General features: G+C 39.5%; 1 protein-coding gene across 1 annotated transcript in view; it reads left to right on the top strand.

Moving 5' to 3' along the window:
• The window catches only part of MED14 (mediator complex subunit 14), a gene marked incomplete at its 5' end in the record, with an annotated part of 75,018 nt that overhangs the window by 23,096 nt on the left and 37,644 nt on the right, over positions 1 to 14,278 (top strand). The window contains 2 exons of the mRNA XM_007451987.1: positions 808 to 886; positions 12,103 to 12,262. Coding sequence (XP_007452049.1) covers positions 808 to 886; positions 12,103 to 12,262 — 239 coding nt within the window. The remainder of the gene's footprint in view (positions 1 to 807; positions 887 to 12,102; positions 12,263 to 14,278) is intronic.

Raw genomic sequence — 14,278 nt, 5'->3', positions numbered from 1 at the left:
TTCTTGCTGGCTTATAGTCATCAGCCTTCATGTTGTATCCTCACGTGGCAGGAAGAGAGAGAGCAAGCTCTCTGGTGTCTCTTTATAAGGGCACTAATCTTATATGAGGGCCTACCCTCATGACCTTATCTAAACCTAATTATCTCCCAAAGGCTCCACCTCTAAACACTATCACATTAGGAGTTAGGGCTTCAACATATGAATTTGGGGGGATGCAGTTCAATCCATAGCAATGCTCTTCTAATTTTTTCTATACTTTTTCTTTAGTTGAACTCATTTTATATTTCACTTGTTGCTCAACATTCTATTGTTAGCATTTTCTAGTGTCATTAAAAATTCTAAGTGACATTTAGCAAGCTAATCTTCAGCCAACAGATCGTGCTTATGCCAGAGATCATTTGTGTTTAATAAATAAACATTTTAATGGAGTTTTATAATTTTTAAGGTTCTAAGTCTAGTAATACTATGAGTTTGAAATACATACAAATTAATAATATTAACTAATTAGACTAAGAGTTTTGGTAATTAAACTGTAGGCAAAGAATTAATTCGTGTTTTTTGTTACTTGTTCTTCCTGCTAATGTACATTTGCTATTAATTATCTTAACTATAACTCTCCCTAAATGTTAAAGAGGGAAAACAAATTAGGTTAATTAATGCCTCATGATGTGTTCCATTTAGTTTTTCTCTGACTCAAAAATAACACTACTTTCTGCCTGAAACAATAATTTTCATTTAAATTTTGGGCTACCTGGATATCTTGTGTCTCATGTAAGCAATTAATTAATGAAGTGCTTTATGCTATAGACCAGGCCACACTGGATGACATGGAGAAGTCTGTGAATGATGATATGAAACGGATCATTCCTTGGATTCAGCAACTTAAGTAAGCCTATTTATTTAGTTCAAAACTAAAAATGGAAACTTCTTTTGACAAGATAATATTTTCTTCTCCATCATTACTCTTGATCACCCACTATCCTTAATGTTTATGACATGAAACTTGAGTACCTTTTGGTACTTAGAATCTAAATTTTCTTGGAATAGGTCCAACATGGCAGTGCTTTGTATCAAATTCCCCTCTAGAGCAAATATAGGTACGAAGGGCATGACACTCAGCTTTGATTCACTCAGCTTTGACACTCACATTTTCTCCTGTGCAAGCACTCTACCAAATACTTACACAATGAATTTTATTGTATCTCGTGTTCTTTGCAGTAGAGTCTTATTTGCTCTTATCTGGGATAATCTTCATGGTATGAATCTACCAGCTGACACTCTCAGAGTAGTCATTTCTGCTTCTCTAATACTGTCATTCAGTTTGTCTCAGAATCCTTTGAATGCTTCAGACTGTTAAACTAAATAAAATTGAAAATGGAGCTAGAGATAATTGTGTGAGGTTTCATTACCACCCTGGTACACAAAGGTACCATTATGGGAACTCTAACAGACTCTTTTTAAATCGATAAAACAGAATTCCAAGGAATAAAAATAAATATCAGAGATTAAAACCAAACTGGCAAATGGCGGGGTGGGGGAGTGGGGGTGTGGGGGTGTGGGGCCAGACTGTTCAGTGGGATTTAAATACTTAAATCTTAATAATTCACATCTTGCATAACTTACGCTTTTGGGCAGTTCCAGCTAGTAGAAATATAACCTAAAACCAGAAAGTCAAGTCCCAAAAGCTTTAAACTTATCAAATGTGTATCTATATTTAAACTCACATTATTTATAGGAAAGGTCCCCTGGTTGTCACTTACAGTGGTGCTTCTCAGATGATCTTTGGTGAATGACCAGTTTATCACTAATCTATCATGGGACGTTAATTTTTTGAAATAACTATTGAAATATAATGTACATATCATAAAATTCAACTGGTTTAAGTGTACAATTCAGTGACTTGTATTAAATTTACTGAGTTTTGCAACCATAACCACAATCCAGTTTTAGAACAATTAGAACATTTCCGTTGCCTCAAAAAGATGCTCACTTACAGTTAATCCCCATTCCCAGCCTCAGCCCCAGGCAACTATGAATCTACTTTGTGTTTTTGTAGATTTTTCTTTTCTGGACATTTCATATAAATGGAATCATAAAGTATGTGGTCTTCTGTGACTGGCTTCTTTCATTTAGCATAATGTTTTGGGATTCATCCATGTTGAAGCATGTACCAGTACTCCATTCCTTTTTGTGGCTAACTAACATTCCATTGTGTGGCTAGGCCACATTTTATTTATCCATTCATCAGTTGATGGACATTTGGATTGTTTCCACTTTTTTGGCTCTTATGAATAACACAGCTGTGAGTATTCATGTGCAAATATATGGCTGGACTTCTCATTCCACTAGGAATGGAATTACTGAATCATACAGTGAATTTAAGCTTTTAAAGAAGTTGCCATACTAGTTTGCAAAGTAGTTGTGCCATTGTACAGTGACATCAGCAGTGTATGAGGGTTTCCATTTCTCTACATCCTTGTCAGTGCTCGTTACTGTCTTTGGCAGTGGCCATCCTAGTGACTGGGACAGGTATCTGACTGTGGTTTTTACTTACATTTTCTAGGGACTAATGGTGTTGGGCATCTGTTCATGTGATTACTTTTTTTATAACATGCAATGAAAACAAATTCTAGAAAAAAGAATTGAAAAACCATTTTCAAAATATAAGCCCCCATTTTTTTATTAGACTGAACAGACATAAAATTGCATTTCAATACATAAAATCAGAACAAAAAATACAAGAAAAAAATTCAAAATCTGTATATTTTTCATTGAAAGTGAACATATACAGACAAGATACTCTTCACTCAAATTTTTTTTTCTTTTTTTTCTTTTTTTATCATCTTTATTGGAGTATAATTGCTTTAAAATGGTGTGTTAGTTTTTGCTTTATAACAAAGTGAATCAGTTATACGTATACATATGTTCCCGTATCTCTTCCCTCTTGCTTCTCCCTTCCTCCCACCCGCCATATCCCACCCCTCTAGGTGGTCACAAAGCACCGAGCTGATCTCCCTGTGCTATGCGGCTGCTTCCCACTAGCTATCTATTTTACGTTTGGTAGTGTATAGATGTCCTTGCCACTCTCTCACTTTGTCACAGCTTACCCTTCCCCCTCCCCATATCCTCAAGTCCATTCTCTAGTAGGTCTGTGTCTTTATTCCTGTCTTACCCCTAGGTTCTTCATGACATTTTTTTTTCTTAGATTCCATATATATGTGTAAGCATACGGTATTTGTCTTTCTCTTTCTGACTTACTTCACTCTGTATGACAGACTCTAGGTCCATCCACCCCACAACAAATAACTCAGTTTCGTTTCTTTTTATGGCTGAGTAATATTCCATTGTATATATGTGCCACATCTTCTTTATCCATTCATCTGATGATGGGCACTTAGGTTGCTTCCATCTCCTGGCTATTGTAAATAGAGCTGCAATGAACATTGTGGTACATGACTCTTTTTGAATCATGGTTTTCTCAGGGTATATGCCCAGGAGTGGGACTGCTGGGTCATATGGTAGTTCTATTTGTAGTTTTTTAAGGAACCTCCATACTCTTCTCCATAGTGGCTGTACCAATTCACATTCCCACCAGCAGTGCAAGAGTGTTCCCTTTTCTCCACACCCTCTCCAGCATTTATTGTTTCTAGATTTTTTGATGATGGCCGTTCTGACTAGTATGAGATGATGTCTCATTGTAGTTCTGATTTGCATTTCTCTAATGATTAATGATGTTGAGCATTCTTTCATGTGTTTGTTGGCAATCATATCTTCTTTGGGGAAATGTCTATTTAGGTCTTCAGCCCATTTTTGGACTGGGTTGTTTGTTTTTTTGTTATTGAGCTGCATGAGCTGCTTGTAAATTTTGGAAATTAATCCTTTGTCGGTTGCTTCATTTGAAAATATTTTCTCCCATTCTGAGGGTTGTCTTTTGGTCTTGTTTATGGTTTCCTTTGCTGTGCAAAAGCTTTGAAGTTTCATTAGGTCCCATTTGTTTATTTTTGTTCTTATTTCCATTTCCCTAGGAGGTGGGTCAAAAAGGATCTTGCTGTGATTTATGTCACAGAGGGTTCTGCCTTTGTTTTCCTCTAAGTGTTTGATAGTTTCTGGCCTTACATTTAGGTCTTTAATCCATTTTGAGCGTATTTTTGTGTATGGTGTTAGGGAGTCTTCTAATCTCATACTTCTATATGTACCTGTCCAGTTGTCCCAGCACCACTTATTGAAGAGGCTGTCCTTTCTCCACTGTACATTCCTGCCTCCTTTATCAAAGATAAGATGACCATATGTGCGTGGGTTTATCTCTGGGCTTTCTGTCCTGTTCCATTGATCTGTCTTTCTGTTTTTGTGCCAGTACCATACTGTCTTGATTATTGTAGCTTTGTAGTATAGTCTGAAGTCAGGGAGTCTGATTCCTCCAGTTCTGTTTTTTGTACTCAAGATTGCTTTGGCTATTCAGGGTCTTTTGTGTTTCCATACAAACTGTGAAATTTTTTGTTCTAGTTCTGTGAAAAATGCCAGTGGTAGTTTGATAGGGATTGCATTGAATCTGTAGATTGCTTTGGGTAGTAGAGTCATTTTCACAATGTTGATTCTTCCAATCCAAGAACATGGTATATCTCTCCATCTATTTGTATCATCTTTAATTTCTTTCATCAGTGTCTTACAGTTTTCTGCATACCGGTCTTTTGTCTCCTTAGGTAGGTTTATTCCGAGATATTTTATTCTTTTTGTTGCAATGGTAAATGGGAGTGTTTTCTTAATTTCACTTTCAGATTTTTCATCATTAGTGTGTAGGAATGCCAGAGATTTCTGTGCATTAATTCTGTATCCTGTGACTTTAACCAATTCATTGATTAGCTCTAGAAGTTTTCTGGTAGCATTTTTGGGATTCTCTATGTAGAGTATCATGTCATCTGCAAACAGTGACAGCTTTACGTCTTCTTTTCCGATTTGGATTCCTTTTATTTCCTTTTCTTCTCTGATTTGCTGTGGCTAAAACTTCCAAGACCATGTTGAATAAGAGTGGTGAGAGTGGGCAACCTTGTCTTGTTCCTGATCTTAGTGGAAATGGTTTCAGTGTTTCACCATTGAGGACGATGTTGGCCGTGGGTTTGTCATATATGGCCTTAATTTTGTTGAGGAAAGTTCCCTCTATGCCTACTTTCTGCAGGGTTTTTATCATAAATGGGTGTTAAATTTTGTCGAAAGTTTTCTCTGCATCTATTGAGATGATCATATGGTTTTTCTCCTTCAATTTGTTAATATGGTTAATCACATTGATAGATTTGCGTATATTGAAGAATCCTTGCATTCCTGGAATAAACCCCACTTGATCATGGTGTATGATCCTTTTAATGTGCTGTTGGATTCTGTTTGCTAGTATTTTGTTGAGGATTTTTGCATCTATGTTCATCAGTGATATTGGCCTGTAGTTTTCTTTCTTTGTGACATCCTTGTCTGGTTTGGTATCAAGGTGATGGTGGCCTCGTAGAATGAGTTTGGGAGTGTTCCTCCCTCTGCTATATTTTGGAAGAGTTTGAGAAGGATAGGGGTGTTAGCTCTTCTCTAAATGTTTGATAGAATTCGCCTGTGAAGCCATCTGTTCCTGGGCTTGTGTTTGTCGGAACATTTTAATCACAGTTTCAATTTCAGTGCTTGTGATTGGTCTGTTCATATTTTCTATTTCTTCTTTCTTTCTTCTATTTCTTCTGAATCAAGACTGATTCAGTCTTGGCAGGTTGTGCATTTCTAAGAATTTGTCCATTTCTTCCAGGTTGTCCATTTTATTGGCATAGAGTTGCTTGTGGTAATCTCTCGTGATCTTTTGTTTTTCTGCAGTGACAGTTGTTACTTCTCCTTTTTCATTTCTCATTCTATTGATTTGAGTCGTCTCCCTTTTTTTCTTGATGAGTCTGGCTAATGGTTTATCAGTTTTGTTTATCTTCTCAAAGAACCAGCTTTTAGTTTGATTGATCTTTGCTATCGTTTCCTTCATTTCTTTTTCATTTATTTCTGATCTCCTCTATGATTTCTCTCCTTCTGCTAACTTTGGGGTGTTTTTGTTCTTCTTTCTCTAATTGCTTTTGGTTCAAGTTCAGGTTGTTTATTAGAGATATTTCCTGTTTCTTAAGGTAGGATTGTATTGCTATAAACTTCCCTCTTAGAACTGCTTTTGCTGCATCCCATAGGTTTTGGGTCGTCGTGTCTCCATTGTCATTTGTTTCTAGGTATTTTTTGATTTCCTCTTTGATTTCTTCAGTGATCACTTCGTTATTAAGTAGTGTATTGTTTAGCCTCCATGTGTTTGTATTTTTTACAGATCTTTTCCTGTAATTGATATCTAGTCTCACAGCATTGTGGTTGGAAAAGATACTTGATACAATTTCAATTTTCTTAAATGTACCAAGGCTTGATTTGTGACCCAAGATATGATCTATCCTGGAGAATGTTCCATGAGCACTTGAGAAAAATGTGTATTCTGTTGTTTTTGGATGGAATGTCCTATAAATACCAATTAAATCCATCTTGTTTCATGTATCATTTAAAGCTTGTGTTTCCTTATTTATTTTCATTTTGGATGATCTGTCCATTGGTGAAAGTGGGGTGTTAAAATCCCCTGCTATGAATGTGTTACTGTCAGTTTCCCCTTTTATGGCTGTTAGTATTTGCCTTAGGTATTGAGGTGCTCCTATGTTGGGTGCATAAATATTTACAATTGTTATATCTTCTTCTTGGATCGATCCCTTGATCATTATGCAGTGTCCTTCTTTGTCTCTTCTAATAGTCTGTATTTATTTATTTATTTGTTTATTTTTTTTATTATTATTATTTTTTGCAGTACGCAGGCCTCTCACCGTTGTGGCCTCTCCCGTTGCGGAGCACAGGCTCTGGGCGCGCAGGCTCAGTGGCCGTGGCTCACGGGCCCAGCCGCTCCGCAGGCACGTGGGATGTTCCTGGACCGGGGCACGAACCCGTGTCCCCTGCATCGGCAGGTGGACTCTAAACCACTGTGCCACCAGGGGAGCCCTAATAGTCTTTATTTTAAAGTCTATTTTGTCTGTTATGAAAATTGCTACTCCAGCTTTCTTTTGATTTCCATTTGCATGGAATATCTTTTTCCATCCCCTCACTTTCAGTCTGTTTGTGTCTCTAGGTCTGAAGTGTACACATTTGTAGACAGCATATATATGGGTCTTGTTTTTGTATCCATTCAGCCAGTCTGTGTCTTTTGGTGGGAGCATTTAATCCATTTACATTTAAGGTAATTATCGATATGTATGTTCCTATTCCCATTTTCTAAATTGTTTTGGGTTCGTTATTATAGGACTTTTCCTTCTCTTGTGTTTTTGTCTAGAGAAGTTCCTTTAGCATTTGTTGTAAAGCTGGTTTGGTGGTGCTGAACTCTCTCAGCTTTTGCTTGTCTGTAAAGGTTTTAATTTCTCCATCAAATCTGAATGAGATCCTTGCTGGGTAGAGTAATCTTGGTTGCAGGTTTTTCTCCTTCATCACTTTCAGTATGTCCTGCCACTCCCTTCTGGCTTGTAGAGTTTCTGCTGAGAGATCAGCTGTTAACCTTATGGGGATTCCCTTGTGTGTTATTTGTTGTTTTTCCCTTGCTGCTTTTAATATGCTTTCTTTGTATTTAGTTTTTGACAGTTTGATTAATATGTGTCTTGGCGTATTTCTCCTTGAATTTATCCTGTATGGGACTCTCTGTGCTTCCTGGACTTGATTAACGATTTCCTTTCCCATATTAGGGAAGTTTTCAACTATAATCTCTTCAAATATTTTCTCAGTCCCTTTCTTTTTCTCTTCTTCTTCTGGAACCCCTATAATTCGAATGTTGGTGCGTTTAATGTTGTCCCAGAGGTCTCTGAGACTGTCCTCAGTTCTTTTCATTCTTTTTTCTTTATTCTGCTCTGCAGTAGTTATTTCCACTATTTTATCTTCCAGGTCACTTATCCGTTCTTCTGCCTCATTTATTCTGCTATTGATCCCATCTAGAGTATTTTTCATTTCATTTATTGTGTTGTTCATCATTGTCTGTTTCATCTTTATTTCTTCTAGGTCCTTGTTAACTGCTTCTTGCATTTTGTCCATTCTATTTCTTGTTTCATCTTTAGTTCTTCTAGGTCCTTGTTAAATGTTTCTTGCATTTTCTCTATTCTATTTCCAAGATTTTGGATCATCTTTACTATCATTATTCTGAATTCTTTTTCAGGTAGACTGCCTATTTCCTCTTCATTTGTTAGGTCTGGTGGGTTTTTATCTTGCTCCTTCATCTGCTGTGTGTTTTTCTGTCTTCTCATTTTGCTTATCTTACTGTGTTTGGGGTCTCCTTTGTGCAGGCTGCACGTTCGTAGTTCCCGTTGTTTTTGGTGTCTGTCCCCAGTGGCTAAAGTTGGTTCAGTGGGTTGTGTAGGCTTCCTGATGGGAGGGGGCTAGTGCCTGTGTTTTGGTGGATGAGGCTGGATCTTGTCTTTCTGGTGGGCAGGTGCACGTCTGGTGGTGTGTTTTGGGGTGTCTGTGACCTTTTTATGATTTTAGGCAGCCTCTCTGCTAATGGGTGGGGTTGTGTTCCTGTCTTGCTAGTTGTTTGGCATAGGGTGTCTAGCACTGTAGCTTCCTGGTCATTGAGTGAAGCTGGGTGCTGGTGTTGAGATGGAGTTCTCTGGGAGATTTTCGTCGTTTTATATTACGGGGAGCTGGGAGGTCTCTTGTGGATCAGTGTCCTGAAGTTGGGTCTCCCACCTTAGAGGCACAGCACTGATTCCTGGCTGCAGCACCAAGAGCCTTTCATCCACACGGCTCAGAATAAAAGGGAGAAAAAGTAGAAAGAAAGAAAGAGGATAAAAGAAAATAAAGTAAGATTAAATAAAGTTATTAAAATAAAAATAATTATTAAGAAAAAAATTTTTTTGAAAAGTAAAAAAATAAAACGGATGCACAGAACCTTAGGACAAATGGTGAAAGCAAATCTATACATTAAGACAGGGCTTCCCTGCTGGCGCAGTGGTTGAGAGTCCACCTGCTGATGTAGGGGACACAGGTTCGTGCCCTGGTCCGCGAAGATCCCACATGCTGCAGAGCGGCTGGGCCCGTGAGCCACGGCCACTGAGACTGCGCGTCCGGAGCCTGTGCTCCGCAACGGGAGAGGCCACAACAGTGAGAGGCCCGCGTACCGCAAAAAAAACAAGCTATACAGACAAAATCTCACACAGAAGCATACACATACACACTCAGCAAAACAGGGAAAGGGGAAAAAATAATAAATCTTGCTCTCCAAAGTCCACCTTCTCAATTTGGGGTGATTTGTTGTCTATACAGGCATTCCACAGATGCAGGGTACATCAAGTTGATTGTGGATGTTTAATCCGCTGCTCCTGAGGCTGCTGGGAGAGATTTCCCTTTGTCTTTCTTCTCACAGCTCCCGGGGTTCAACTTTGGATTTGGCCCCGCCTCTGTGTGTAGGTCACCTGAGGGCGTCTGTTCTTCCCTCAGACAGGACGGGGTTAAAGGAGCAGCTGATTCGGGGGCTCTGGCTCACTCAGGCCGCGGGGCGAGCCTGCGGAGGTAGAGGCCAGCGTGACCAGCCTGAGGGCACCGTGTGTTTCCCCGGGGAAGTTGTCCTTGGATCACAGGACCCTGGCAGTGGCGGGCTGCACAGGCTTCTGGGAGGGGCGGTGTGGATAGTGACCTGTGCTCTCATACAGGCTTCTTGGTGGTGGCAGCAGCGGCCTTAGCGTCTCGTGCCCGTCTCTGGGGTCCGCGCTTTTAGCCGCGGCTCGCGCCCATCCCTGGAGCTCCTTTAAGCAGCGCTCTTAATCCCCTCTCCTCGCGCACCAGGAAACAAAGAGGGAAGAAAATGTCTCTTGCCTCTTCGGCAGCTCCAGACTTGTCCCCGGACTCCCTCCAGGCTAGCTGTACTAGCCCCCTTCAGGCTGAGTTCACGCCGCCAGCCCTCTCCCTGTGCTCTGACGGAAGCCCGAGCCTCAACTCCCAGCCCCGCCCGACCCGGCGGGTGAGCCGACGAGCCTCTCGGGCTGGTGAGTGCCGGTCGGCACCGATCCTCTGTGCGGGAATCTCCCCGCTTTGCCCTCCGCACGCCTGTGGCTGCGCTCTCCTCCGCGGCTCCGAAGCTCCCCACCCCCACCCCCGCTCCCGCAGTCTCCGCCCGCGAAGGGGCTTCCTAGTGTGTGGAACCCTTTCCTCCTTCACAGCTCCCTCCCACTGGTGCAGGTGCCGTCCCTATTCTTTTGTCTCTGTTTATTCTTTTTTCTTTTGCCCTACCCAGGTACGTGGGGGAGTTTCTTGCCTTTTGGGAGGTCTGAGGTCTTCTGCCAGCCTTCAGTAGGTGTTCTGTAGGAGTTGTTACACGTGTAGATGTATTTCTGATGTATCTGTGGGGAGGAAGGTGATCTCCGAGTCTTACTCTTCCGCCATCTTCCGCCCCTAACTCACTGAAATTTTTTTTTTGTTCCTCGAAGTCATAACAAAAAAGTTCAGTGAGGGCTTCCCTGGTGGCGCAGTGGTTGAGAGTCCGCCTGCTGATGCAGGGGACACGGGTTCGTGCCCCGGTCCGGGAAGATCCCACATGCCGCGGAGCGACTGGGCCCGTGAGCCATGGCCACTGAGCCTGCGCATCCAGAGCCTGTGCTCCGCAAAGGGAGAGACCACAACAGTGAGAGGCCCGCATACCACAAAACAATAAAAAAAAAAAAAGTTGAGTGAAATAGCAATCCCATATATGCTTTGAAAGAATATCTTGTACTTATTATTCACACATTTATAATTTATATATATTACATTTGTAATAGATTTAGATTTTTAATGTGGCAAATGAGCTTGTTTCTGGTTTGTTGTAATTTATCTAATCTCGGTTGGATTGATGATGATGAAAATCACAGGAGATAATATGTATCCATGTTTTTTTAAAAATAACATCCATAGTAGAGATACTAGTCTCACAAAGGTATGTTGATGAGAGTGCAAGTAGAGTTCTGAAAGCAGTTTTTGCAAGTTCAGAATATTCGTTTTTAACTGTCATCCAGAATGAGGCAAGTATTGGTGTATTTTAAAAATTTATTTTCATTCTTTTATTAATAGTTCTAGCAATTGATCCTGTGAAGCTGTAGTTAAATTTGTTTTTCAGGGTGAAAAAGCAGTTTCCAGATTCTATACATTTTTGGGGGTAATAGTTGACAGAGTGCCCTTAAAATATTATATTATGAAACATGGTTTTACTGCACATGACTAGTACATATTTTGTATCACATGCGGCTCACCACAGAAATGCAACAACATCCAAACTGGTCTGTGCCCTGTTATGCAAGGCAAGCCTACTGATCATGATCTTGGATGTTGTTGCACTGTTATGTTGCTATGAAAAGCTTCTTTATTTGTATTCTTATTTTTTGAGTTGTCTCATTGTGGATCAGTGAGAGTTTTTGTACCAATCATTTTATCCCTTTTTCACATATTAATATGGTATCCTAGCCTCAAGGATAGACAGTCAGATAAAAGGAATAAGAGGAGTACTGTAGTAGAAGCATCAAAGTGAAATCTGGTGGCTTAACTGAGAGAGCAGGGAAGAAGGTAAGCAACACTTACTGGCACCTGCTAGGCATACCTGTCACTTTATATGCACAGTATAAAAACTGGGACTGAATATCTCCAGTGATACCAGAAAAATGAGATACTTTTGTACTTATTGTTTGTTGTTCTATTTTGTTTTATAAACACTTCAGGCATTTTATAAAAGATGTTGAGATTAGTTTGTGCTGTCTTATAAACCATAGGAAATCTTTCATCTCCTATAATAAACTGATACAGTGTCTCAGCCTTAATACTAGTTAATTCTACCTTATTAATTAAAAACCATTCACAGTGCAGTTTAAACTCCTTAAACTAGAACTAGAACTAACAGTCCAGTACAAAACTAGAGGAATGATTCATCATTATGGTCATGTGTCCTTTTACTAGTTCAGTTAAATTTCATATTAATTGGTTTCTTAGTGGTCTTTAATCTATTTATAAATCAGTAGCACACAGTTAATCAGAAAAGTCCATGATTTTGTGATTTGGATTATCTCTTTTAAGGTTTTGGCTTGGACAACAGCGTTGCAAACAATCTATAAAACACTTGCCTACAATAAGCAGTGAAACATTGCAGCTGTCCAATTATTCAACCCATCCTATTGGAAACCTTTCTAAGAATAAGCTGTTCATTAAACTTACCCGTCTTCCACAATACTACATTGTAAGTATGCAAAGGGGTGATTTGGGTGATCGAGTTCAGTAATTCTATTAGTATCTTGAATAATTTTTTGTTTGGTTTAATTTGAAAATGTATTTTATTGGATATTTGAATTTTGTATAGTGATTCTCAACCCAGGAGAGGGGAGAGAGATGGTAGGGATGAGGGAGAGAGGAAAATCATGTCTGTAAGAAATTATATAATGTTTAGGCAGGGTTGGTGAATATAAGGTATGCCCCTATCCCTCACCCTAGGATCTCTCCTGTAGTGAGGCCTAGTTTCTGCTTGGAATGAGGCATCTCTGTGTAAGAAAAAATTTGAAAGCAACTACTGTGAAGGTTTGGAGATGTTTTGGTGTCAGATAAACTTGTTTGGTTTTAATCAAATGTTAACTTGCATAACGCTGCCTTTTAAATGTGGCTAACTAAAGTAGCTTTATTTTCTCATCCTTAATTGATTGAAGGCATATATATCCATTTTATTGATTGCATGTACCTTTCAGTACACAGTAAAATCCTCATTCCTTTTACACTCCAGATGTTTTCTAGTAGTTTCTTTGAGATCATTGAGTTGGTTAAAATTTGAAAGAGTTTGAAATATGGACTAATATATTTTATAAATATATTTCCTGCTTGTAGAAATTTTTGTGTACACCAAGTAGATACTTCTAGATAAGGTTCTAAGGTGCTTGAAACAACTTAATTCAGGATTGTTGGCTGAAGTTAATGGGAGTGAATTTTTTTTAAGGTTTTAAGCTGTACTTTAAAAAGATACTGTCATAAAAAGGTAGCCTGATATATCTTAAGTTAGGGTTACTTATGTCGATGAATAAGTCTGTCATTGATGTGAAGTTCACTTTTTTCTGAATTCTAAAATACCACCTGTGGAACTAGATCTGGCACGTGACAGAGGATTGTTGTTGCAGTTCTCCGTGAGCTGCCCAGTCTACATATGAAATGATATACATAATAATCAAACCTATGAACACACAAAGATCTTTTGTACCCAGCCACATACAGAATTAAATGGTTATAATTTATTACTTTCTGACCTTACTTAGTATCAACAAAAAGCCAGGCTTTAAGCTTCAGTGACTAGTGACTTACTATAAAGCAATAATTTGTTTCACATGGTTTAGACCAAAACTGAATGTATACTACTCTTCATCCTTCGTCTTTCTCACTTAAGGATGATACATTCATAGAAGTGGGAAAAACTACCATGGACATTAAGAGCAGAGGAAAGTCTTACTGCCTTTAAATGTCTTTCTGCTAGTTTACTTTTGCCAGCTTTATTTTGATATGATTTATATACAGTAAAAATTCAGACGTTTTAGTGTCTGAAGTTTAAAAAATGCATACAGTTTTGTAACTGCCATCATCCCCCAGAACTCCTGCATGCTCTCCTCTATAATCAGACCCTCCCCCCACTCTCATCTAGTGACCATGGACCTGTTTTCTGTCTCTGTAGATTTGCCTTTCAGTTTAGTTTCTTTCACTCAGCATAATGCCTTTGATTTTCATCCATATCATTGTATATATGATAGTTCATGCTTTTTATTGCTGAGTAAGTGTTCCATGGTATGGATGTATCACAGTTTGTTTAACCAGCCTCTCATTGAAGGCCATCTGGGTTGTTTCCAGTTTTGGGCAATTGTGAATAAAGCCACTATAAGCCTTTGCATATAGATTTTTTTGTGAACATAAGTTTTCTTTTGGATAAGTAACTAAAAGTGGGATTGTTGGGTCATACACTAAGTGTATGTTTAGCTTTATAAGAAACTGCCAAACTGTTTTCCAAAGTGGCCAGACCAGGGCTTCCCTGGTGGCGCAGTGGTTGAGAGTCCGCCTGCTGATGCAGGGGACACGGGTTCGTGCCCCGGTCCAGGGAGATCCCACATGCCACGGAGCGGCTGGGTCCGTGAGCCATGGCCGCTCAGCCTGCGCGTCCGGAGCCTGTGCTCCGCAACGGGAGAGGCCACAACAGTGAGAGGCCCGCGTACCGCAAAACAAACAAACA

This window comes from Lipotes vexillifer, unplaced genomic scaffold, assembly GCF_000442215.2.
Source record: "Lipotes vexillifer unplaced genomic scaffold, Lipotes_vexillifer_v1.1 scaffold847, whole genome shotgun sequence".
NCBI classification, from domain to species: Eukaryota; Metazoa; Chordata; class Mammalia; order Artiodactyla; family Lipotidae; genus Lipotes; species Lipotes vexillifer.
The sequence above is the reverse complement of the archived record's forward strand: the minus strand, read 5'-3'. Positions and strand labels throughout refer to the sequence as shown.